The 25,927-nt window shown below is 34.6% G+C and overlaps 1 protein-coding gene and 2 pseudogenes across 1 annotated transcript; all 3 read right to left on the reverse strand.

Moving 5' to 3' along the window:
* Positions 1 to 353: 353 nt before the first annotated feature.
* On the reverse strand, positions 354 to 1,289 carry LOC111140114 (olfactory receptor 2AP1-like). Its single transcript, XM_022492489.1, has one exon. It carries the CDS (start codon positions 1,287 to 1,289, stop codon positions 354 to 356), a length of 936 nt encoding a protein of 311 aa, XP_022348197.1.
* A 962-nt stretch (positions 1,290 to 2,251) lies between these two features.
* LOC111140115 lies at positions 2,252 to 3,072 on the reverse strand (annotated as a pseudogene).
* A 15,782-nt stretch (positions 3,073 to 18,854) lies between these two features.
* On the reverse strand, positions 18,855 to 19,789 carry LOC111140121 (annotated as a pseudogene).
* Positions 19,790 to 25,927: the final 6,138 nt, after the last annotated feature.

Genomic DNA, 25,927 nt, shown 5'->3' on the forward strand with positions numbered 1-25,927 from the left:
ACACTATATGGCAGTGGATAAGAAAAGCTCTGTTGTAAAAAACACACTATTAGAAGTCATATTCACAATTCTCCCAAATCTTTTCTTTAAAAGTAAAGTACAAAAAAAGAAAAGTAGCACAAAAGTGTCAGAGGACACACACACACATATACCTTCTTACAGGCCTGTAAAATTTTAAGAAATAAAGTGATGACACAACAGGTTTCATTAAATAAGTAGTTTTACTGTTTTGGTGTTCAGTGAACAGTATTGATAATATATAACAACAAACACTTTAATGTTATAATAATGCACATCTACAGTCTTTCAAACCTTTATTTATTATTTATTATTGTTATGAACCTCAGTTAGTTTCACCTTGAAAACACTGTTATCTTGCTGACCATATCTTTGAAGGCTATTTTCACTTGCTTGTTCCTTAGGGTATAGATGAAAGGGTTCAACAGAGGGGCAACTGAGGTATTTAAGATAGCCACTCCCTTATTAAAAGTTTCTGCATCCTCAGCAGAAGGATTTATGTACATAAAGATACAACTTCCATAAGAAAGTGAGACCACAATCATGTGAGAGAAACACGTAGAAAAAGCTTTTTTTCTTTGTTGAACAGAAGGCATTCTCAGAATTGTCCTGATTATGTACATGTAGGAAAGAATCACTAATACCAAGGTGAAGAGGAGGGTAATTCCACCAGAGATAAACTCTATCATTTCTATGAAATGTGTGTCTGAACAGGACAGATGCAACAGCACAGTATAGTCACAGCAATAATGATTGATGACATTGGATGCACAGAAAGGCAGCTGGAGAGTCATTATATGTGGCACAATGACAACCAAAAAACCAGAGAACCAGGAACACAGGACAAGTTGAATGCAGAGTCTCCTGCTCATTATGGTTGTATAATGTAGGGGTTTACAAATGGCAACATAACGATCATAGGACATGGCAGCTAAAAGATAAAATTCAGTTGCTCCCAGAAGAATAGCAAAAAAGTACTGAGTGAAACAACCAGCAAAAGAGATAGTCTTATCTCCAGTTCCAATATTGACTAGCATTTTGGGGACAAAGACAGAGGTAAAAGATATTTCCAAAACAGAAAAATTCCGGAGGAAGAAATACATAGGAGTCTGGAGTCGATAATCCAGCAGGGTCAGAATGATGATGGTCAAGTTTCCCATGATGCTTAAGACATAAGTTAGCAGCAGAAAAAGGAAAAGCACAGCTTGAAGTTCAGCATCATTTGTCAGTCCAAGGAGAATGAATTCCACCACTGATGTCTGGTTTCTCATCAGTAACTTCAGACAAATTAAGACAGAAAATAATAATGACATGAAGTGATTAATACATTTTCTTATTTTACTTTATAATTAACAAAGGCCTTGCTTCTTAGGAACATTTTCAATTGCTCTCACCATTTTTTTCATTAATTTATCTTTTCCTTCCTAATCTTTCTATTTTGTTTTTCCTCTAAGTTATTATGAGTACATGTGTATACTCTGTATATGTGTATATATATTATGTGTCATATGCATATAGACAAATCTAAAACAAATTTAGAGGGTAGATTTTATTTGACTAAATAGATTTCTCAAATCAGCCTTTTAACTCTCAGTTTATTAGCAAATAAAGTAAATATAAATTAAGGTATGAACTACAGAATTAAAATTGAACTTGGTTGTTTTCTTCTTTTTGTTGTTTTATACTTTTTCTTCTTTCAATTTTTTCATTTAGAATAATAATTCTGTGCACCTACAGAAGCTCTAAGCTTAGAATGATTTCTCTCTTTTTTTGTGATTCTAAAATCTATCTTAGCAATTTTGTGCAGTTGCTACCTTATTGCACTACAATATATGTTATTTAAAGGACACGGACAAGGAGCACCATCTGGTGTTAACTTTAACCGCAGCTTCCTTCTCCTCCCCGCAAAGACCTTAGTCAAGACTTCTCCATCGTGAAGACTGAAAAGGTCCGGTGACACTCTGGCAGCAGCCCCATTATTCCATGGAGGTAGTGGAAGGAGCTTAGGCTGCCTTCGATTCTCCCACACTATGCAAACTGCAAATGGTTCTGAAATTAGAACATGTACTGCTATACTAAAAACTTAGGGACATGGAGAGTCAGCTAGAATAGAGGAAAGGAAAGTCCTAGGTGGGTAGGGAAGTAGGGCGGCCCATTGAAGAGCCAAGCTGCTTTGTCCAATACCTGTGTGCTTTAATTAAACAAACTCAGGCTGCCCACACAGTAGACCTGCTCAATTCACCTTCCAAATCAGAACAGGGCTAACAAGCTCAGGCTTGCGTTTTCTACTATGCACAGTAGATGAGCTTCTGCTGGTGAGGAGAAGCTGACAAGCAGGATCTCTACTCCTGCACAATATGATGCAGGCACACAACATGCCCAGCAGCTGAACAGCTGCAAGTGCCAGGGCTGCCCAGATAATAGGCATCATGACTTCTAGTAACCTCTTCACAACTAGAGCCCCACATCCCTTAGCATAGAGGTCAGTGGGGTGGGCCAGACTGTCATTACAGCTGCTGGGGGTCTCTCCGCAGCAGCTAAGAGGGACACTCTGGTTTTTGGTCTCTTTGAACCAGTCTGTATTTTCCCAGCCTGACTAGTTGTGAATTCCACAACAGTGCAGCTGTCTCTGTACATAATCAAGAGCCCGGCTGGCAGCATCAGGTTCAGTTCCATTGTAGGTCTTACACACTTTCTGAATGCTGCGATCAACCTCACTTTCCACCTTTGCTCTGTAAGCACATCCCAAAACCACCACAACAACTTCTGTGACAAAAACCAGGCATAGGATGATGACAAACACACCAAGTCCACAGTGGCTTTCTCGGATTGTGGCACAGCAGCCAATTAGGTCAATAATGAAAAGCAGGGCTCCTACAGCTATGATCACTACCACAGGGAAGAGAGTATACACATTTTCAAAGAAATGGTCACAGTCATCATAAGTGATAAAGACATAGGCTCCCACATAGCATAAAATGCCACCTGCCCCCCAGAAGATAAGGTTGAGAAACACCAGCACAGTCTTGGAGGAGTGATGCTGCACTGGCCCATGGTGATGTGGCTGCTGGGGCCCTGCTCTGCCAGAGGGCTGTGCTCACCTAGTGAGGTGGCAATGGCTGGCCCAGGCACCTCCCTGCACCCAGTACCCTCCTTGCAGTAGCAGAGCCCTGGCTCCAGGCCTGACGATTTTTCCATTAATTCTTCTTCTTCTTCATCTTTTTTAAAAAAAGATTTTATTTATTTATTTGAGAGTGACAGAGTGAGCAAGTGAGAGAAAGAAAGTAGGAGCAAGAGGAGAGGGAGAAGCAGACTCTCTGCTAAGCAGAGAGCCTGAGGCAGGACTCCATCCCCAGACCCTGGGATCACCACCTGAGCCTAAGGGAAACGCTTAACCAACTCAGCCACCCAGGCACTCCTTTTCCTTAATTCTTAATGAAGTGTTAGGAATTCACTGGCAAGGCTATGTGCTGTGGTGAGTGCGGTGAATTGTGTAAGACCGATGAAACACAGACCTGTACCCCTGAAACATTATATGTTAATTAAAAAAATCTAAAAGACAAAAAAAGTGTTAGAAATTCATATTACTTATAGTTCTTTGATCATGGCAAGGGCTCAATAAATGCTATCACCATTTAATGTAGATATGTGGATTAGTCAGTACTTGGCAAAACATTAAATCAAAATAATCTCACTGATTGTGCTTTTTTGCTGTATGCAAGAACTGCCCATCCGCAAATTATAGTTCCTTAAATGTCAGCTCAAGCTCAGCTCTTCATACAATTGTATCTAACAATCGGAATCAACCATAATTGATTCTCCTCTTCTTTCTTATAATTTACCACAACATAACACTTGGTCATAAAGTCAAATTATTTTCCAGTTATATCAAGTATATACACTTTATCTGTCCAGGTTTAACATAAATAAGTTACCCATAAGAATAAGGTACATCTTTTATACAGAGTCCAGAAAATTGTACAGATTTGGTAAAAATTTTAACGTAAAATATTTTTTGACTTTTTTTAGAGGCATAGCCCTACTTTATTAAAGGCTATGGTTTTTATGCAAACAAAAGTTCCAATTAAGCTTATCCATACAGCTCTTCAGAATATTCTCTTAATATTTTTCATCATCAGACACAAAGAAATACTACTAAGAATGCTTTTTCTACTCAAAAATAAAATTCTTTTCATTTTAACTACTATTTTACTACATATGTTGACATATTTTCATATCATACTATGTAATAAGTTCGTAATAGTCATGCATAATATTTTCTTATCAAGGTGAAAGCTCCAGAAGTAATAAGTTAATAATAGCCACACAACATATATTCTTATCAAGGTGAAAACTCCAGAAGTACTTAATACAACAAAAGAGCAGTTTTGCCAACTTAAGAAGACTGATTGTCCAGAATTATATCCAGAAAATTTCAGAGTTCCCTACATAACTTCAATCAATTTGTGCTTTTGTAGATAATTTTTTCTTTTGTTAAATACCTCTATATAAATATATTTTAAAAGCAAAATATGCTATGCACTTATCAGTGTTATTAAAAATTCTGTTCTGTTAATGACAATTAGATTAATGTATTAAGAATATAAATTTAAGTATTAGCTCAAATAATGGCTAGTCATGTCTGAAAGTATTATCTGGACTACTTCATACTGAGTACAGATAAATAAATGTAGGAAATAAAAAATTATGCACACATTATGAGCTTTACAATATTTTATATGCAGAAAAATATTAGGGCACACCTTTCCACTATGACAAAACAGTTCACTAAATTGAAATATTGCCAAAAGTTGAAATAAATTTGGGGATTTGAATAATTGATAATGATATTCTGTTTCTACATGAAAATAGCTAGTGTCAGATAATTTGGAGATATTGTTGTTAGTCTTCCAGTTTGAGATCCTAGGTATTAAGACTGAAAATTGTAACTTAGAAAGTACTCAAGCAATTGCATTCACTAAAGACCATTAAAACCCTGAAATTTCCATTGTTAAAAACAATAATTTTTTTTATAAAATGAAGACTTTGTAAATGATTCCCACATAGTAGAAATACTTTATTGTTTAATAAACAAGTCCAAAAATGAGATAAAAAACATTTATGTATTAGTAAGTGACATAATCTTCTACTAAATAAAAGATGAACAAAATGAGAACTTTTACGTAAGAAGGAGAATTTATATCAACCAAATTTCTTTCACCAAAATAAAAAATGATAACCTTTTATAATAAAGATAAGTGCTATTCCCAGAAAAATAATATATATATACCATATGTGATCAAATAATAAATGATCAAATAATAGATGCTTGACCCAAACAGGATATATTTACTCAAAAGATTTAGTGCTAGGGAACTGTTTCTTTTCTTAAAAAAACAAACAAACAAACAAAAAGGTTTATTTGTACCTAAAAGCGTGTGGAAAACCTTTCCCAATTTCCCCTGGATATCAATACCTTCTCCTAAAGTAAAATCATCTCTTCAATGAATTGTATATAACTTTCATATTTAGCCTCTGCCTCCTTCTGTGGTAGACCTTTTTGCTAGTTTAAGAAGCATTTAGGAGGAAAGTTGAATTTGTTGTCATTGAATCCATGACAGATGGGAAATGGGCATCACGGAAAAACAGAGGAAAGTGTGATTTGATTTACTTTATGTTCTATTCTGTGAGTGTGGTGTAACATTTTCTGCCTGAAAATAGGTACATATGCTAAACTGTCATATTGTGAAATTTTTACCTGTATTTGCTTACATCAATCAACATTTTATTTAAAAATAGTATGTACACAGTTGTGTCAACAAGCAAACATGAAAGGTAACAGACAAAACAATAAAGAGAGTATACATCTGAAGTTCAATGCAGCCATTACCAGCCCTCTCCTACCTCATACAGGTGAATTGGTTCTGCCTTAGTTTCAAATGAGCTCCTTCCATGGCTAAATCAGAAAATATAAAGGTTTAGGACCCACTGGGAAATGGTCCCTGGGTCATCAGAATTTGTCTGCTTGAAAATATTCAGGAATGCCTGGGTTTCTGTCCCAACAAACATAGGTCAAATTAGCAGGTTAAAAAGAAGAAACAAATGGGCGCCTGGGTGGCTCAGTGGGTTAAAGACTCTGCCTTTGGCTCAGGTCATGATCCCAGGGTCCCGGGATCGAGCCCCACATCAGGCTCTCTGCTCAGCAGGGAGCCTGCTTCCTCCTCTCTCTCTGCCTGCCTCTCTGCCTACTTGTGATCTCTCTCTCTGTCAAATAAATAAATAAAATCTTAAAAAAAAAGAAGAAGAAACAAAGAGCATATAAGCAGATTGAAATCCCCTGCCAAGCCTTTCTTGTCATTCCATTGCTCTTAGAATTATCTACCACTATTTTTCTTACTCATTTTGGTTTATGTGAATGGATCTTTTGCTGTTTCTTTGTCACCCATGCCCACTTAAAGTCAACTCAAAGCCCACTCAAAGTCAACTCAAAGACTTTGCAATGGCTGTTCTTTCTCTAAACATCACATGACTGACTCCCTCACGTCACTGAGATCTCAGAATTGGGCATTTCTCAAGGGAAGCTTCCCTGATCATACTATCAAGATAACCACTACTCAATCACTGTCTAACACTTAACTGGCTTGATATTTTATGCATAATAGAAGTTTATTGTTGTTCACACCACTCTTAGATTTTGTTATTTCTTTATTTGCTATGTGTTTATCATCTAGCATCCTCACTAAACTGTAAGCTCCACTAAATGAAGGACTTTATGTACTAGCTTCTCTGTATGCCTGTGCAAGTTTTTGGCAACTACCAGTTTCTTTATGATACATTAGGGTGTTTATATATATATATATATATATATATATATATAAAAATGTAATCCCTACAAGAAGGACACACAGCATGATATCTTTGCTGAGTAAATATTTGTTAAGGATTTATTTAAGCCAAATCAGATGTCTAAATTAGATACTCTGTTTTATTGAGGTATAGTTGATTTATAATAAATTTTACATGTTTAAAATATATAGTTTGATAAGTTTCGAGATATGCCATAACCTATGAAAACTTCACCACTATCAAGAAAATAAATATAACCACCAATCTTAAAATTTTTTTATACCCCTATTAATCCTTGCCTTGCAACCAACCTCATACTCTCACATAGTAGATAAGTTCACTGGGAAAGGATTCATTAGCTTTGCAACCGTGTGGGTGTTTTCCAAAAGAAGAAGGAATAAAGGGCCGATTTTTTAACCAACTGCCACTCTAATTTCTCCAATTAAGCATTATAAACAAAAAGCTGTTCAGATATTCTGTTTCCTTTGTATATTTTCCACAAATACTCAACATCATAGCATTACCATTTTTTCTGTAGTTTTAAAATATAGCATACAGCAAATGTTATTTATAACTATTCTTTTTAAAATAGCTATTCTTAATCACTTTTTTTTGGTCATAAACCTCAGTGAGTAAATGCATGTTTTATTTTCTAAAAAGTGGTGTATCGGGACTATACTGAGAGTAGTGGTATCTGTGGACTAATGGGATGGTTAGGAATATTTTCTAACTGCAGCTAGAGTTCCTGCTGAGATCAGTGTAGTGATAAGATCCAAAAAGTAAGTAGAAATCTGAGCCATGTAAAAAAGTCCAAGAAAGATGGAAAACAATATTGGAAGCTTGAGGATGAAGTTAATATTCAGAGAGACAGGTGAAAGCAGGGAGATTTCAATACATCATGTGGGTAACAAGAAAGGTAAGTAGGCTCTGTTACAATACATGGTTAACATTTTCAGGCTCTCTGCACTGTGCTTTATGGTGGGAACAATTTAGTTAGAGTCAAGACGAATGTGATCCTTAACCAGGAATTATCTGGAATTAGTCATGCATCTTTTATCACTTTGCCGGTTCTATATAACAAAGCTCCCCAAAATTTAGTGTCTTAAAACAGCAAGCATATATTATTATTTATGAGTCTGCGGTTCAGCTAGGCAGTTCTGCTGATATGGACTTGGTTCTCCCATATCCTGGGGGAATCAACTAGCTGTAAGCTCGTCTAGAATGGCTTCAGGAGGGATGAATCAGCTCAGCTTCAATAGCTGTCTCTTCCAGCTGACTGACCTTTGCTTGTTCTCATGTGAACTGTGGGGTTCAAGAGGCAGAGAGAGGATGCATTCTTGGTTTCTTGATTCTTACACTCTGAACTGTCACAATATTCCTCTGTCGCATCTCTTTGCAAAAGCAAGTCACAGGACTAAGCTAAATTCAAAGAATGATAAACAGACATTTTACATGTGAATATCTAATTTTCCTTGCACAATTTATTGAAATGACTGTCTTTTCTCCATTGAGTACTCTTAGCTCCCCCATCAAATATTACTTGATGTCAATGCATTTAGGTTTTAAAAAGTAAGATTACTTTTTTTCCTACCACTTGTTTGAATTTGCTTTATTCACATATGATTTTTGTTCACATTAAAATTTTAAAAATTGAGGGTCCCTGGGTGGCTCAGATGGTTGGACATCTGCCTTTGGCTCAGGTCGTGATCTCCAGGTCCTGGGGTCAAGTCCTGTGCCAGGCTCTGGCTCAGTGGGGAGTCTGCTTCTCCCTCTCCCTCTACCTCTCCCCTTGCTTGTGGTCTCTCTGTCTCTGTCTCTGTGGCTCTCTCAAATGAATAAAAAAATCTTTAAAATTTTTTTAAAAATTGATTAAGCAAATTATCAATTTTTTTCTATCAAACATTCCTCTACAAATTTGTCAATAGTTGTAGATGGAGAAAATGCATCCAACTAATCTGAAAATTAATAATATCATTATAGTTTTTTAAATTTTATTTATTTTTGTGAAAGAGAAAGAGAAAGGGAGAGAGAGAAAACACAAGCAGGAGCAGAGGGGAGGGACAGAGGAAGGGGCAGACTCTCTGCTCAGGAGGGAGCCTGATGCAGGACTCAATTCCAGGATCCTGGGATCATGACCTGAGCTGATATGTCCTTAAGGTAGACGTTTTATTGATTGAGACACCCAGGCACCCATCATTATAGGTTTTTGAGGCCACTTCCAAAGGTCTGTCTCATATTATTTCTGCACCATCTCTAGATGGCCTTAAATCACACATAGAAGGTTATTCCCAACTAATTTATGATGAAGAGGGGTTTCTGTCTCTACATACCAATATATTCCATATCTACATATGCACATGTAATTTTTCTTCTAGATTTGGAATGTTTCTTTAATAATGTTTCCATGCAAGCCATTTTGATAGAACTTACAAATTAATTCATTCAAATGGCATTCTTGATTGTTTTTTATCCATTAAACTTCTTCATTAAAACAAAAACAAAGAAAATTAAAAAAAAAAAACCTGGAACTGACTTTTGATGATTTACACAGGAAAGATTGAAAAGATGTTGAGAAGTATACCACATATAAAATGGGAAGGGAAATGCAAGAATTAGCAGCATTCAGGACCACAGTGAAAATCCAGATTCAGTTGTGTAAACACACTGATGTGGTCACAACAAAAACACAGGACACCGGAGTTTAAGCTTGCACTACCAGCACTGGACACTGGGGACCGCCACTGCCACTGCAGTTTCCACTGCCCCTAGACACTGAGAGTGGCTGGTTTCATGTGAAACACTGTCCCCATTTCTTTGCATCCATAAATCAGAATTCAAAATCTGATTAGTTAAGTTTACTGTAGAAGCCCACAAACTAGCTCTAAGGGAATCTGGTAAAATACTGTCTGGCCTTCACTTTATCCATGGAAAATGGTTTTGCCTTCCCTAAGACTCAAAATGAGGAGTCCAGAGGCTAAGTGGTCAGTAAATCATCACTGTTCCCTCCTTTTTGAATATAGTGAATTGTGGTAGCACAATGGAAACTCACAGGACTTTGCAACAAGCCTGTAGCACAGATGATGGTTCATGGGGGATAAATAGTTATTGAGTATTGGGTCCTGAATTCAAAACATTGATTATCTGACTACCAAGTATGTAGGTTTCATTCCAAAATGAATCAACATTTGAAATATATTTTATTCACTCTACTACCTGAAAATCCACAGCACTCACTATCAATATTATTTTGTAGTCCGAGATTATAAATGTGTATTATGTGCATTTTATAGCATTGATTTTGGCAATTGAGAATTTTGCTTTATCTCCTCATTATATAATTACATTTTTATTAATTGCTCTTAGGTTTTATCTCCTAACCACAATTAAAACTCTCTTTGGGCAGTGTTATTTCCTGCATGTTAAATATAAATATAAAGCAATACTATACATTGGACTAGATTCACTAATTTGACCTGATCACCATTGAAATAAACCAGATGGACTTTTTAAGCTACATTGAAATATCAACATGTTAATTGTTCTTCTTGCCTCAGCCCTCATATATGTGACAGGATTGGATAACATGTAAAGTAAGATCTAACCAATTCTTATTTTAGGGGTACCAGGGGTACCAGTTTTGGCCTTTGAAGACATCCCTCAACACTCAAAATTACAGACATTTGTAAGAAATATTTCCAGAAAGTCTTCTAAATAACAATATAGGGGCATATATATGGAAAAAAATCTATGAAATTGTAAACTTAAGAAATATTCCTATTTTCATACAACTAAAAAAGATAATCATATCACCATAAAAAAATGATGAAAATATTTGTCCAAAGAAAACTCTGGAATTGTTGTTAGTGGTAAAAATTTTAGCATTTTGGGGGGTGAACAACTCATAAAAAAAGTCCTTTTAATCATCTCTTCAGATATAATAATGACTCTATTAATTAGCTTTTGGAACTCTAAAGAAGAAATCAATTTGTAAATTGAGGATGACAAGCTTGGAAAAAAAGTCTCTTCAAGGAGTTTGTGGCTCTTTGACTTAAAGTTATAAATTTATTTATACTTACATTAAATTTATAAAACTATATGAAATAAATATGTATAACTATATTAAGAAAACTATATGAAACATAATGATTATATTATAAATTTCCCAAAGAAGCCATGGATTTTAAATCAGACAAGATATGAAATAAGTGAATACCTTATGAAAATTTTTCTTGCCTCTTACAGGAGGAAATTAATTTTACATTTCACTCAAAACATAAAAATGCATAACTAAAGCATACCCTTTCATATATGGGATCTAAACTATATTTCATGTTATTCTAACAATAATACTATCAAACACTCAGATAGTGTTTATTATGTATCAGGTGTTTCCATAAACTCTTTTCATAAATTACTGTTATTCTATTCTTGATTTTATTATGCTAGTTTATTAAACACATACACATTCACCGCTAAGCGGATTTTACAACCTCATAATCTACTCATGAGTCACAGCCAAATAGTGAAAAACCAGGGACAACTGACTGACTCAGTCATTCAAGCATCTGACTCTTGATTTCTGCTAAGGTCATGATTTTAGGGTCATGGGATTGAGCCCCATGTCAGGCTCCACCCTCAGTGGGAAACCTGCTTGAGATTTTCTCACTCTCCCTCTATCCATCTCACTGTGCTTTCTCTTTCAAATAAATAAATAGATCTATTTTAAAAAGAAAAAAAAAAAGGAAAGAAAAGAAAACCATTGCAATAGTCTTACCAGATGGTCACTGAATTTAGCAATATTAATTTGGAATATGTGAGTTAAGCTTAAACAATTAAAAGGCCATTGAAGGAGAAAGGTTTTTTTTTTTTCATTTTTTAAAGGTTTATTTTATTTATTTATTATTTTTATTTTTATTTATTTTTTAATTTATTTTCAGCATAATAGTATTCATTGTTTTTGTACCACACCCAGTGCTCCATGCAATCCGTGCCCTCTCCAATACCCAACACCTGGTTCTCCCAACCTCCCACCCCCCCACCTCTTCAAACCCTTCTGATTATTTTTCGGAGTCCATAGTCTCTCATTGTTCACCTCCCCTTCCAATTTCTCTCAACTCCCTTCTCCTAACTCCCCATGTCCTCCATGCTGTTTGTTATGCTCCACTAATAAGTGAAACCATATGATAATTGACTCTTTCTGCTTGACTTATTTCATTCAGCATAATCTCTTCCAGTCCCATCCATGTTGCTACAAAAGTTGGGCATTCATCCTTTCTGATGGAGGCATAATACTCCATAGTGTATATGGACCATATCTTCCTTATCCATCTGTCCGTTGAAGAACATCCTGGTTCTTTCCACAGTTTGGCAACCGTGGCCATTGCTGCTCTAAATATTGGGATAAAGATGGTCCTTCTTTTCACTACATCTGTATCTTTGAGGTAAATACCCAGTAGTGCAATTGCAGGGTCATAGAGAAGCTCTATTTTTAATTTCTTAAGGAATCTCCACACTGTTCTCCAAAGAGGCTGCACCAACTTGCATTCCCACCAACAGTGGAAGAGGGTTCCCCTTTCTCCACATCCCCTCCAATACATGTTGTTTCCTGTCTTGGCAACTTTGGCCATTCTGACTGGTAAGGTGATATCTCAATGTGGTTTTAATTTGAATCTCCCTGATGGCTAGTGATGATGAACATTTTTTCATGTGTCTGATAGCCATTTGTATGTCTTCATTGGAGAAGTGCCTGTTCATATCTTCTGCCCATTTTTTGATATGATTATCTGTTTTGTGTGTGTTGAGTTTGGGAAGTTCTTTATAGATCCTGGATTTCAACCTTTTGTCTGTATTGTCATTTGCAAAATTCTTCTCCCATTCCGTGGGTTGCCTCTTTGTTTTCTTGACTGTTTCCTTTGTTGTGCAGAAGCTTTTGATTTTGATGAAGTCCCAAAAGTTTATTTTGGCTTTTGTTTCCTTTGCCTTTGAAGACATATCTTGAAAGAAGTTGCTGTGGCTGATATCGAAGAGATTACTGCCTATGTTCTCCTCTAGGATTCTGATGGATTCCTATCTCACGTTGAGGTCTTTTATCCATTTTGAGTTTATCTTTGTGTACAGTGTAAGAGAATGGTCAAGTTTCATTCTTCTACATATGGCTGTCCAGTTTTCCCAGCACCATTTATTGAAGAGACTGTCTTTTTTCCACTGTATATTTTTTCCTGTTTTGTCGAAGATTAACTGACCATAGAGTTGAGGGTCCATATCTGGGCTCTCTACTTTGTTCCATTGGTCTATGTGTTTGTTTTTATGCCAGTACCATGCTGTCTTGGTGATCACAGCTTTTAGTAAAGCTTGAAATCAGGTAACGTGATGCCCCCAGTTTTTTTGTTTGTTTGTTTTTCAACATTTCCTTAGCGATTTGGGGTCTCTTCTGGTTCCATACAAATTTTTGGATTATTTGTTCCAGCTTTTTGAAGAATACCGGTGGAATTTTGATTGGAATGTCATTAAAAGTATAGATTGCTCTAGGCAGTATAGACATTTAACAATGTTTATTCTTCTGATCCAAGAGCATGGAATGGTCTTCCATCTTTTTGTGTCTTCTTCAATTTCTTTCATGAGTGTTCTGTAGTTCCTCAAGTACAGACCCTTTACCTCTTTGGATAGGTTTATTCCCAGGTATCTTATGGTTCTTGGTGCTATAGTAAATGGAATTGATTCTCTAATTTCCCTTTCTGTATTTTCATTGTTAGAGTATAAGAAAGCCACTGATTTCTGTACATTGACTTTGTATCCTGCCACGTTACTGAATTGCTGTATGAGTTCTAGTAGTTTGGGGGTGGAGTCTTTTGGGTTTTCCATATAAAGAATCATGTCATCTGCGAAGAGAGAGAGTTTGACTTCTTCATTGCCAATTTGGATACCTTTTATTTCTCTTTGTTGTCTGATTGATGTTGCTAGGACTTCTAATACTATGTTGAACAAGAGTGGTGAGAGTGGGCATCCTTGTCATGTTCCAGATCTCAACGGGAAGGCTGCAAGCTTTTTCCCATTGATGATGATATTTGCTGTGGGTTTTTCATAGATAGATTTGATGAAGTTCAGGAATGTTCCCTCTATCCCTATACTTTGAAGCGTTTTAATCAGGAACGGATGCAGGATTTTGTCAAATGCTTTTTCTGCATCAACTGAGAGGACCATGTGGTTCTTCTCTCTTTTCTTATTAATTTGTTCTATCACATTGATTGATTTGTGAATGTTGAACCATCCTTGTAGCCCAGGAATGAATCCCACCTGGTCATGGTGGGTAATCTTTTTAATGTGCTGTTGGATCCTGTTTGCTAGGATCTTGTTGAGAATCTTAGCATCCATATTCATCAGTGATATTGGTCTGAAATTCTCCTTTTTGGTAGGGTCTTTGCCTGGTTTGGGGATCAGGGTAATGCTGGCTTCATAGAAAGAGTCTGGAAGTTTTCCTTCTGCTTCAATTTTTTGAAACCGCTTCAGGAGAATAGGTGTTATTTCTTCTTTGAAAGTTTGGTAGAATTACCCAGGGAATCCATCAGGTCCTGGGCTCTTGTTTTTTGGTAGGTTTTTGATCACTGCTTCAATCTCGTTACTAGATATCAGTCTATTTAGGTTGTTGATTTCTTCCTGGTTCAATTTTGGGAGTTTATAGTTTTCCAGGAATGCATCCATTTCATCTAGGTTGCTTAGCTTATTGGCATATAACTGTTGATGATAACTTCTGATGATTGTTTCTACTTCCTTGGTGTTAGTTGTGATCTCTCCCTTTTCATTCATAATTTTATGAATTTGGGCTTTCTCTCTTTTCTTTTGGATTAGTGTGGCCAATGGTTTATCGATCTTATTGATTCTTTCAAAACACCAGCTTCTAGTTTCATTGATACGTTCTACTGTATCTCTCATCGATCTCAGCTCTAATCTTGATTATTTCCCTTCTTATGTGTGGAGTTGGTTTGATTTGTTGTTGATTCTCCAGTTCTTTAAGGTGTAGAGACATCTGGTGTGTTCTGGATTTTTCACTTTTTTTAAGGGAGGCTTGGATGGCTATGTATTTCCCCTTAGGACTGCCTTTGCTGTATCCCATAGGTTTTGGACCAAAGTGTCTTCATTCTCATTGGTTCCCATGAATTGTTTCAGTTCCTCTTTGATCTGGTTGATCCAAGCATTCTTAAGCAAGGTGGTCTTTAGCTTCCAGGTGTTTGAGTTCCTTCTGAACTTTTCCTTGTGATTGAGCTCCAGTTTCAAAGCACTGTGATCTGAGAATATGCAGGGAATAATCTCAATCTTTTGGTATCGGTTGAGTCCTGATTTGTGACCCAGTATGTGGTCTATCCTTGAGAAGGTTCCATGTGCACTTGAGAAGAATGAGTATTCTGTTGTTTTAGGGTGGAATATTTTGTTGAGGATTTTTTTTATTTTTAATTTATTAATTTTTAATTAACATGTAATGTATTATTTGCTTCAGGGGTACAGGTCTGTGAATCATCATTGTTGAGGACTTTTGCATCTATGTGTATCAGATATATTGGTTTGTAGTTCTCTTTTCCTGGGGCATTTTTATCTGGTTTTGGAGCCAGAGTAATTCTGGCCACATAGAATGAATTTGGAAACTTTCTTTCATCTTATATTTTTTGGATTGGTTTGAGAAAAATAGGTATATACTGGTCTTTAAATATTTGGTAAAATTCACCTGGGAAGCCATCTGGCTCTGGGCTTCAGTTTGTTGGGAGTTTTTTGATTACTGGTTCAATTTCATTGCTGGTAATTGGTCTGTTCAAATTTTCTATTTCTTCTTGATACAGTTTTGGGAGGTTATATGTTTTTAGGAATTTTTCCATTTCTTCTAGGTTGTCCAGTTTGTTGGCATATAATTTTTCCTACTATTCTCTTATAATTGTATTTCTGTGGTGTTGGTTGTTATTTCTCCTCTTTCATTTCTTCTTCTTCTTCTTCTTTTTTTTTTTTAAAGATTTTACTTGCTTATTTGAAAGAAAGAGAAAGAGAGAGCATGCATGAGTGGAGTGAGGGGCAGAGGGAGAAGTCTCAAGCAGACTTTGAGCTGAACATGGAGAGTGACACAGGGCTTGATCCCATGACCCTGAAATCATGAACTGAGCTGAAACCTAGAGCAGGATGCCTAACTGACTGAGCCACCCAGGTGCCCCTCCTCTTTCATTTCTGATTTTGTTTGCTTGAGTTCTCTCTGTCTTTTTTTGATGGGTCTGGCTAAAGATTTACCAATTTGCTGATCTTTGAAAAGAACCAGCTTCTGGTTTCATTGACCTGTTTTATTCTTTTCTTAAAATTTTATTTCATTTATTTCTCTTCTAATTTTTACTATTTCTTTTCTTCTACTGGTTTTAGATTTTATTTGTTCTTTTTCCTAGCTCCCTTAGGTGTAAGGTTAGGTTGTTTATTCTAGATTTTTCTTTCTTCTTGAGGTAGTCTGCATTGCTGTAAACTTCCCTCTCAGGACAGCTTTTGCTGCATATTAAAGATTTTGGACCATTGTGTTTTCATTTTCATTTTCATTTGTCTCCATTATTTTTTCTCTTTGATTTCTTGGTTAGTCTATTCATTGTTTAATAGCATGTTATTTAACCTCTATGTGGGTAAATTTGTGGCTTTCCAGATTTTTTTTTTTTTTTTTTTTTTTGTTTAGTGTCTTCTTTCATGATGTTGTGGTTGAAAAAGATCCCACATCTCAGTTTACCACTCTATGAAACAAAGATTAAAAACCAACTCCAGTGGTCTTTGGAAGATTATCCATTAAAATAATATGCATGTGCATGTGTGTGTATTAAAGTAAATTCATAAAAAAAAGTAAATTCATAGATAGATAATATTGTAGCTCATGTAAAGTTAGCCTAAATTGATCTCTCAGTAAATGACAACTTTTGTTAATTTTTTTCCATATCTTAAAATCGAAATCAAATGTAGCAAGGTAGTTAAATCTTGATTTAAAGTTCTTTAAAAATGTATAGCATATTTTACCCATTTGTTCTTTTATGAATTTTTTGACAGAAATTAGCATTTTTCTTTAATAAGTAATAATTTTTTTCAGTAATTGTGACGCTTTCTCATTCAGTATATTTGAAAATAATATATTCAATATCATTTATTTAGTAGGTTTTATATATAGTAAAGTATGCATAAAAAGTAGAGTTTGCCTTTCTAGAAGATTTTAGATATACAATATAAATAAAATTTTAGTGAATTAGTACTAAAGAAGAGAGGTCAAAACAGCAGGTAGGATAAATAGTTTCTCCAGATTTAGTTTGTATGTTTGTGTGGTGGGAGAGGAAGAGATAGACTGTAAATGGATGACATTCATGTTGAGACCTAAGTGAAAAATAGTGGAAATGGAATGAAAAAATGAGGAAGAGAGACTTGGGGTTTTTTTTTTTTCTTTTTAACAAAGGCAACTGTAAGTGCCATATTCTACAGATACCAGTCCAAAAGGATGGTCATTAGGCCTGGATGCCAGAAAGCCAAGAGAAAACTTACCAATATGAAAATTTACATAGTAGTTTTATGAGCTTTAATTAAAAAAAAAAAGAAATTTTAAGAAAAACTGATGTACATTTTGTGGTCTTCTAATCTATATGCCATTTCCTTTATGAAAAAAAAGTAACTATTATTTTAATTATAACTTTTCATTTGGAATTCCTTTTCAATTATCTTAGACTTCCATGTATATTGATAATTTGTTTTCTAGATTTCTTTTGAAATTCTGTTTTCATGATATAAAAAATTTATTGGTTAATTTAACTACATTTTGAATTTGAATATTTGTACTTTAAACAATTGAATATTTTTCATAATTTTGACAACTTCTTTAATTCCTCAATAGCAATTAACATTTTGACACTGAACTTATCATATCTTTTTAGAAAATAGCTTTTTCTCACATTTGAAACATATGTATTTTGTATAGCCTGTGAATCTTTTACTTTTAAAATTTCAGCATTTTATGAAAGTGTGTGTGTATTTACAAATAAACTCCAGGATCCTAGATATCAAATTCTACTTCCACTTAAGACACATTTATTTGGAATGTATTTACTCTTATTTTCTTTACTTTTCAATTATATCATATTAGCTTTTGCCAGTGGTGCTTTTTTTTTCTTTTTCAAGTTTTTAGTTAAATCCCAGTTAGTTAACCTACAGTGTGATATTAGTTTCAGGTGTAGAATTTAGTGATTCATCACTTACATATAACAACCAGTGCTTATCACAAATGTCTTCCTTAATACCCATCACCCATTTAACCCCTTCTCCCACCACCCACTCCCCAGTGCTGCTTAAAAAAAAAAAAAATACTGAGCTAAGTACAATCATGAATATTACTAATTAAAAATTTCTACCTAGAGGAGTGCCTTGGTGGCTCAGTTGGTTAAGCCTCTGACTCTTGATCTCAGTTCAGGTCTTGATCTCAAGGTCATGAGTTCAAACCCTGTGTTGGGCTCCATACTATGCATATGAATACTTAACTTTTTTTTTTTTTTTTTGCTTAGAACTTGACCTGCCAACACTAGGTACTCAATAAATTTTATTAGTCAATTAAAATTCAGCAACACTTAGGTTAGATGATTAGAGGAACACTTTAAATCAATTATTTTTTACAAGTCCAAGTAAATATAAAATAAACTATTTATTTCCTTGTTTGGTACTCATTTGTTTTATTTTTCTGTATTGCAATTTTGTTTGTGAGATTAGAAGTAACATCAGGCTTACATTTAATAGAAAATTATTATCATGTCTTCTGATTGGGGTCTTGGGTTCGTTTGCAGGATGGGGAGTTAAAGGAGTGAACTCAGGTGGTGAAATATATTAATTCCAGAAGAAAAAAATGTTTGAGAAAGTTAACCTAAATAGAGATCATGTTAAAAAGAGACAAAGAGATTAAGAGTTTGATGGTTTATGCTTAGCTTGTTATTTTATTTATGAACTTGAGCATTCGTTTACTTTTTTGAGACTAATGCAATTTTTTTGAAGCACTCACTGAAGGCTTGTCTCACTTGTTTGTTTCTTAGAGTGTAAATGGATGGGTTCAACATGGGAGCTATGGATGACATTAGCACTGCCATGACCTTATTAATAGTCACCGATTCCTTTGCTGAATGTTTGACATAGATGAAGATACAGCTTCCATAGGTGATGGAAACAACAATCATATGAGAGGAACAAGTAGAAAAAGCTTTTTTCCTTTGTTGGGCAGAGGGGAATTGTAGAATGATCTTGATGATGTGAATGTAAGACAGAAGAACACACAGAAGGGTCAGAATGAAGGTCAGCACAGCACAAAAAACAACCAACCGCCCTCTGAGCCATGCGTCTGAGCATGAAATCTTCAAGACTGGAGATGCATCACAGAAAAAATAATCAATGACATTTGAATCACAGAATTTCAAATTTAGCAACAGAGTAAGTGGTGGGAATATGATCAACATGCCAGTCATCCAACAGCAGAGGACAAGTCTCTTGCAGACTCTGTTGTTCATGATGGTCACATAATGCAGGGGTTTGCAGATGGCTACATAGCAGTCATAGGACGTTGTAGCCAAGAGAAAAAATTCTGTTACTCCAAAGATGTCAATGAAAAAACTTGAATAACACAAATATTATATGTAATTGACCTTGTCACCTGTTGCTATGTTGTACAAGTATCTAGGGATACATGCAGATGTAAATGAAATTTCTAATAAAGCAAAATTCTGTAGGAAAAAGTACATTGGTGTTTTAAGGTGAGAGTCAACTAAAGTGAGGGATATGATGGTCAGATTCCCAGTTATACTCAACATATAAGTGAGAAATAGAAATCTAAAAATTGGAATTGAAGTTGAGGATCATCTGTCAACCCCAATAAGATGAAGGTTGTTACTGTGTGGTTTATCATCACTAACTACTAAATTTTATTCAGTTTGACATAAAATTTAGAGATATCTTATTTGAATAGAGAGTGTCAAAGCTAGATGGTAATAAACAGTGACTACCTGAGATAGCATACAAAGGAACATGTGGTTTCTTCTATAAATTAGTAATTGATATTGCCAATACTCTGGCTACTTAATTGTTTATTTTATTTTATTCTTTTGGAAGTTTTGTGACAGATTTTTAAACATATTTAAACAAATTATTCTACCATCTCATTTTCTTTTCCCTCACAGCTTTAATCTATACCCAAGAATGGATTTTCTCATGTGATTAGATTGTGATTCAACAAAATTATGATTTCTTCTTATATCTAGCATTTCTTCTTTATTTCAAAGATGAATATCTCAATTTAGTTTGTTTTATGCCTTTTCTTGAAGATTTGGTCATGATAAAATGTAAATCTATAACAGTTGATCTGGACTCCATCAGGCGCTGCTGATCCATCTGTGACTTGTATTTTGCATTGTGGCATGATGACCAAGCATGTGTTTATGTCTTGTTTCATGTTTTAACATGCAACTTCTAAGTTGTTGGCTCACTCCTCTGACTCTCTTCTTAAGTTTCTCTGGCAGTATGTAATTTACACTCAGTGTCCACCGGACACATGATACAGAGAGTATTTTAATGCACAATTTATCTGCTTCATATGAAGAAATGTTGGGACCAATGATACACAGCTGGAAAAAAACCTCACATATTTCAGTCTGTTTAAGTATGGAAAACATTGTAATACCTCATTATCACTAAGTTCAGAATCAAATTAAAAATATTGAATATACTCTCTACACACCTGTCTATACTCTCTTTCTTAAAATATAAATATTTTTACATTTCTATTATAAAATATACTTCATTTAATTCTATTTAATTTCAGTCCACTGTACTTATGCAATTCCAGTTTTTAAAATTTAATGTAATTTAATTTTTTTTTTGGTGTTCCAAAATTCATTGTTTATGCACCTCACACAGTGCTCCACACAATACATGCCCTCCTTAATACCCACCACCAGGCTCACCCAACACCTACTCCCCTCCCCTCCAAAACCCTCAGTTTGTTTCTCAGAGTCCACAGTCTCTCATCATTTGTCTCCCTCTCCAGTTTCCCCCAACTCACTTCTCCTCTCCATCTCCCAATGTCCTCCATGTTATTCTTTATGCTCCACAAATAAGTGAAACCATATGATAATTGACTCTCTCTGCTTGACTTCTTTCACTCAGCATAATCTCCTCCCGTCCCATCCATGTCGATACAAATTTGGGTATTCATCATTTCTGATGCTCTTTATTTTGGTAAATTCTTATTATTTCAAAAATTTGTATGAAAATAGCTAAAGTTTTGAATCAATTTCCAACACACTTTTGTGAATCTTTGTTTTCTACAAAGGTTGAAATGTCTCCAAAAAACAGGTTTTTATGAACATTATTACATGATTTTGTAATAATTCCTGAAAAAGAAATTTCAAGGAAAAAGATACTCACTTAGAAATTTTGTATACATTTACAAAGGTATCATCTATAAACTTCATTCCTATCATGGTTTCCTTCAACTCACTATGCCACTTTAATTGTATCTGTGCTAAAATTACTGTAATGTACTGTGTCTTTTTTCAAGATTATTGACACATATTTTATAAGGGCCGGTGCCATTGGGTATTAATTCACACAATTTACACCATGAAATAGTTAACTGTTTAGTTTACATTTAAACTTTCATTCTTAGCTTCCACAGAGAAAGAATTTTTTCCCTCTTAAATTTCCATTTATGTCTCTTTAATGCATATTTTGAAACTGAGGTTTAAGAACTCACTAATTTTTGCATTGGCTTAATAGTTGTTTTATAGTTTTTCATTAGCTATCACACTTAGTGTTACTAACATCCTTAAAAACTTTTGGTTTTGAGTATCTCTTATATAAATGGATAGAAGGCAATATGCTTTTCAATTTCCTGGCAAAACTCAGTTAGCTTGTGCTATGGCTGGCTCTCATTTGTCCGGTAAAATACTCACTTTCTCCAAAGATGAGGCAGGATCATCTCTCACTGTATGCCCAGTTACTACAACTAAACCCCAAGATTTACTGTCATCTTCAGTGGACTCCAGTGACAATGATTTTTTTGAAGAACTTTGATATTCCTAGGAACTAAAGGGGCACACCATAATAACTACAATAGATAATTTTAATGAAGTGGAAAGATACTCTCAAGCCTGCTTAACTTCCTCAATCTGTTATTCCTCACTCCAGTGGCTCCTAAAGCTTTACATGGTACCGTGCTCTTTCCTGTACCCTCTAGGTGGTAACCCTTGTTCCAAAATGTTTTTCATTTATTCCATTCATTAATGCTGTCTTTACGAGACAAGGTTTAAGGGGTGCCTGGGTGGCTCAGTGGTTTAAAGCCTCTGCTTTCAGCTCAGGTCATGATCTCAGGGTCCTGGAATCAAGCCCCGCATCGGCCTCCCTGCTCAGCAGGGAGCTTGCTTCCTTCTCTCTCTCTGCCTGTTTCTGCCTACTTGTGATCTCTGTCTGTCAAATAAATAAATAAAATCTTAAAAAAAGAGAGAGAGACAAGGTTTAAGAAAATAGTTTTCATCTTTAAAAGAGTTTTCTATTTTAGGGGCACCTGGGTGGCTCAGTGGGTTAAGCCTCTACCTTTGGCTCAGGTCATGATCTTGGGATCCTGGGATGGAGTCCCTCATTGGGCTATCTGCTCATCAGAGAGCCTGCTTTCCCCTCTCTCTCTCTGCCTGCCTCTCTGCCTACTTGTGATCTCTTTCTTTGTCAAATAAATAAATAAAATCTTTTAAAAAATAAAATAAGAGTTTTATATTTTAAAAAAGATCTAGGATAACAAACTTTGTCAATATTATGTAAGTTGTTGTATCAGTGATTTTAATGTGATATACATCTTCTCTTTAAAGAGAAAATGAGAGTGTGGCAGAGATAACTTTTCACCGCACATAACTCTACATTATTTTTACGTAAACTGTAAAAAGCAGCATCAAAAAATACATCTCAGAAAGATCTGTGTCTTTATATAATAAATATTTTTTACATCTGATTTTGGTAAATCATGTTACATTTGCTTTTCAGAGAAAAATTAACATGTAAATTTACCAAAGTTGGAAAAAGATGAAAGTAAAGATAAAAAGTAACATGAAGTGTCCCCTATACTTACCCTTCTGAGGGTTAATTTTATCTTCAGTTAATTACTTAACAATGAGCCCTAAAAGCTAATTTGATGAAGAGGATCTATTAGAAAAGGTTTGTGTGGGATTTACTAGGTTCTCAGTTTATGAATCTACATACCCTGACTGATGCTCTGGGAGAACCTAGAACTCCTTGTATTTTTCATCTTCCACACATTGAGATTTTCAGACCAAGAATTTCAGTCCTCTTTGTGCCTAGGAAGTATTTTCTAGCTCTCTCTTGGTTGAACATAAAATGTAGTTAAAATATTTCCTCCTCTTGTTTTGAAGTCGCCATTATGACTTCTCTGGAAAGGATAAGAGGCTTTTACACTATTAAGATTTATATTTGATTTATTTGCTAAATTTCAAACTAAATAATAAACAACTAAGTCCTTGGTGACCCAGTTTCAAACATCACTAATTAGTTTTTGTAATGAATCTGGGCAAAAATCCTAAAAGATGCCCCAGTGGTGGCAGTGTCCTTAGAGACACAAAGATAAACAATAACAACAGACACAGGTCAAGATGCAACAGTAAAAAACCAGATGGTCAAGGGGCACCTGGGTGGCTCAGTGGGTTAAAGCCTCTGCTTTCAGCTCAGGTCATGATCTCAGGGTCCTGGGATGGAGCCCCGCATTGGGCTCTCTGCCTGTCAGGGAGCCTGCTTCTTCCTCTCTCTCTCTCTCTCTCTGCCTGCCTCTCTGCCTGCTTGTGATCTCTGTCAAATAAATGGATAAAATCTTAAAAAAAAAAAAAAACAGATGGTCAAGAAGTAGTCTGCATTTCCTGCCTTTCTTCCCTAAAGTATATGGAAGGTGAAAGATCACAACTCTATTCCAGTAATTATTTTTTCTCAATCATTACAAAAGATAAAATAGGAAGACATTAGAAAACTCAAAGCAACTAATTTTTTTTAATATTTTAAGGAAACATATGAACATATATGAATATTTTAAAAAATAAAAATACATTTTTCATCTTCTCCTTTCAGCACTTCCTAAGGTGGGTATATATAGAGTCATATATAGTTTTTTTAAATTCATGTAAAGATGTATTTTCTTTCCATAATAAACTTAATTGTTTATTAACATAATTATCATATATAGTTATCACATCAAGCTACTATATTTACACAATAAACAGGTTTGGGTATTCACTACTGCTTTTCATTTTCATATTATTTCCTTGGATTAATCCTGTGCACTTAGGAAAAAAAAACTATAGTTTATGCTCTAGTAATTTCTTGAGATCTGGGTTGTAACGGTAACTTTTCTTTCATCTTACAATAATATGTAACATATCAAAATGTGTGCAGTATAATTGCATAGAGGGAAATTTTTATTTAAATATAAAATTTAGAAAATTTAATATATTGAAAAACCAGTGATCTAAACATTCACTTTAAGAGACTATAAGAAGAACAAGCTAAAACAAAATAGTTAGAAGGAAGAATAATAAGAGTAAAAATCAGTTCTATAGAGAATAAATATAATATAAAAAAATAAATGCAATTAAAAAATAATTTTTTTAAGAAAGTTAAACTTGTAGGTATAGTCAAGAAGAAGCAAAAGAATAAAAATGGGAAATTATCCAAATGAAAAACAGGAATATCAATACAGATAGACAAATATTAAAAGAATAATAAAGTATGTCATAAAGAACATTAAACCAATAAAATAGCTTACCTAAAATAGCATATTAATTTATGTTAAAAACACAACTAAAAGAATTAGAAAGAAAAAGAAAATATAAAAATATGTCAATGTAAGTGAAAATCATTGAATCCATAATTAATAATCTCACAAAATTCAGAACCAAACGGCTTCACTAGTAAATTATTCAAAATATTTAAGGAAAAATTATACTAATTTTATATAAACCAATCCAGAGAAGAGTAAAAGGAAAAATAATTCTCAACTTGGTTATGGGGGCAGAATAACTTTCATGCCAAAATTGGAAACAATTTTGCAAGAAGTTAAATTACAGGTTGATTTTTGTCATAATAATCATAAAATTCCTTAAATATGAATTATCAAGTTAAACAGAGTGTTAGAAAATGATATGTGTAACCATAAAGTGAGGTTTATTACAGAAATTCTAGGTTGGTTTAACCTTCGAAAATCAATAAATACAATCCACCACGTTAGTAGAATGAAGGAAAAAATATGATAATCTCAGTAATGTAGAAAAAAGCGTTTTATAAACTATAATTACCATTCATTATTAAACATTCTCAGCAAACTAGGATTAGAGACAAGTTTGTTAGTCTGATAAAGGGAATCTAGAAAACATGTTATTAATTTTTTTAGTGATATGTAATTGACATACAATATACCTTTATTTTTCTGTTGTAAACTACAGTGATACAATATTTTTATACATAGAAAATGATCCTCATGATAAGTTTAGCTATCATCAGGCACTTTACAAAATTATTACACTATTTTTGGCTATATTGCCTGTGTTGTACATTACATCGCCATGATTCATTTTATCACTGGAAATTTGTACCTCTTAATTTCCTTTACCTCTTCCACCTGCCACCCAACCCCTAGCTCCTCTGGAAACCATTTCTTCTATCTATGATTCTGTTTGTATTTTTTTTTAAGATTTTTAAATTTATTTTAGAGAGAGAGGACTGGGGGCAGGGGCAGAAAGAGAGAGAGAGAGAGAGTCTCAAGCAGACTCTGTGCTGAGCACAGAGCACAATGTGGGGCTCTGCAATCATGACCTGAGCCAAATCCAAGAGTCATTCAACTGACTGTGCCACCCAGGCACTCCTGTTTTGTTTTTTTGTTCATTTGTTTTCTAGATTCCACATATAAGTGAAATCATATGGTGTTTTTCCTTCTCTTATTTCATGTAGTGTAATACCCTCCAGGTTCATTCATGTTGTCACAAATGGCAAGATTTCA

Source organism: Enhydra lutris, unplaced genomic scaffold (assembly GCF_002288905.1).
Source record: "Enhydra lutris kenyoni isolate GAN:26980312 unplaced genomic scaffold, ASM228890v2 scaffoldscaffold173, whole genome shotgun sequence".
NCBI lineage: Eukaryota > Metazoa > Chordata > Mammalia > Carnivora > Mustelidae > Enhydra > Enhydra lutris.

Coding starts and splice junctions, on each gene's coding strand:
- LOC111140114 (XM_022492489.1), bottom strand. CDS start 1,289: ATGAGAAACCAGACATCAGTGGTGGAATTCATTCTCCTTGGACTGACA.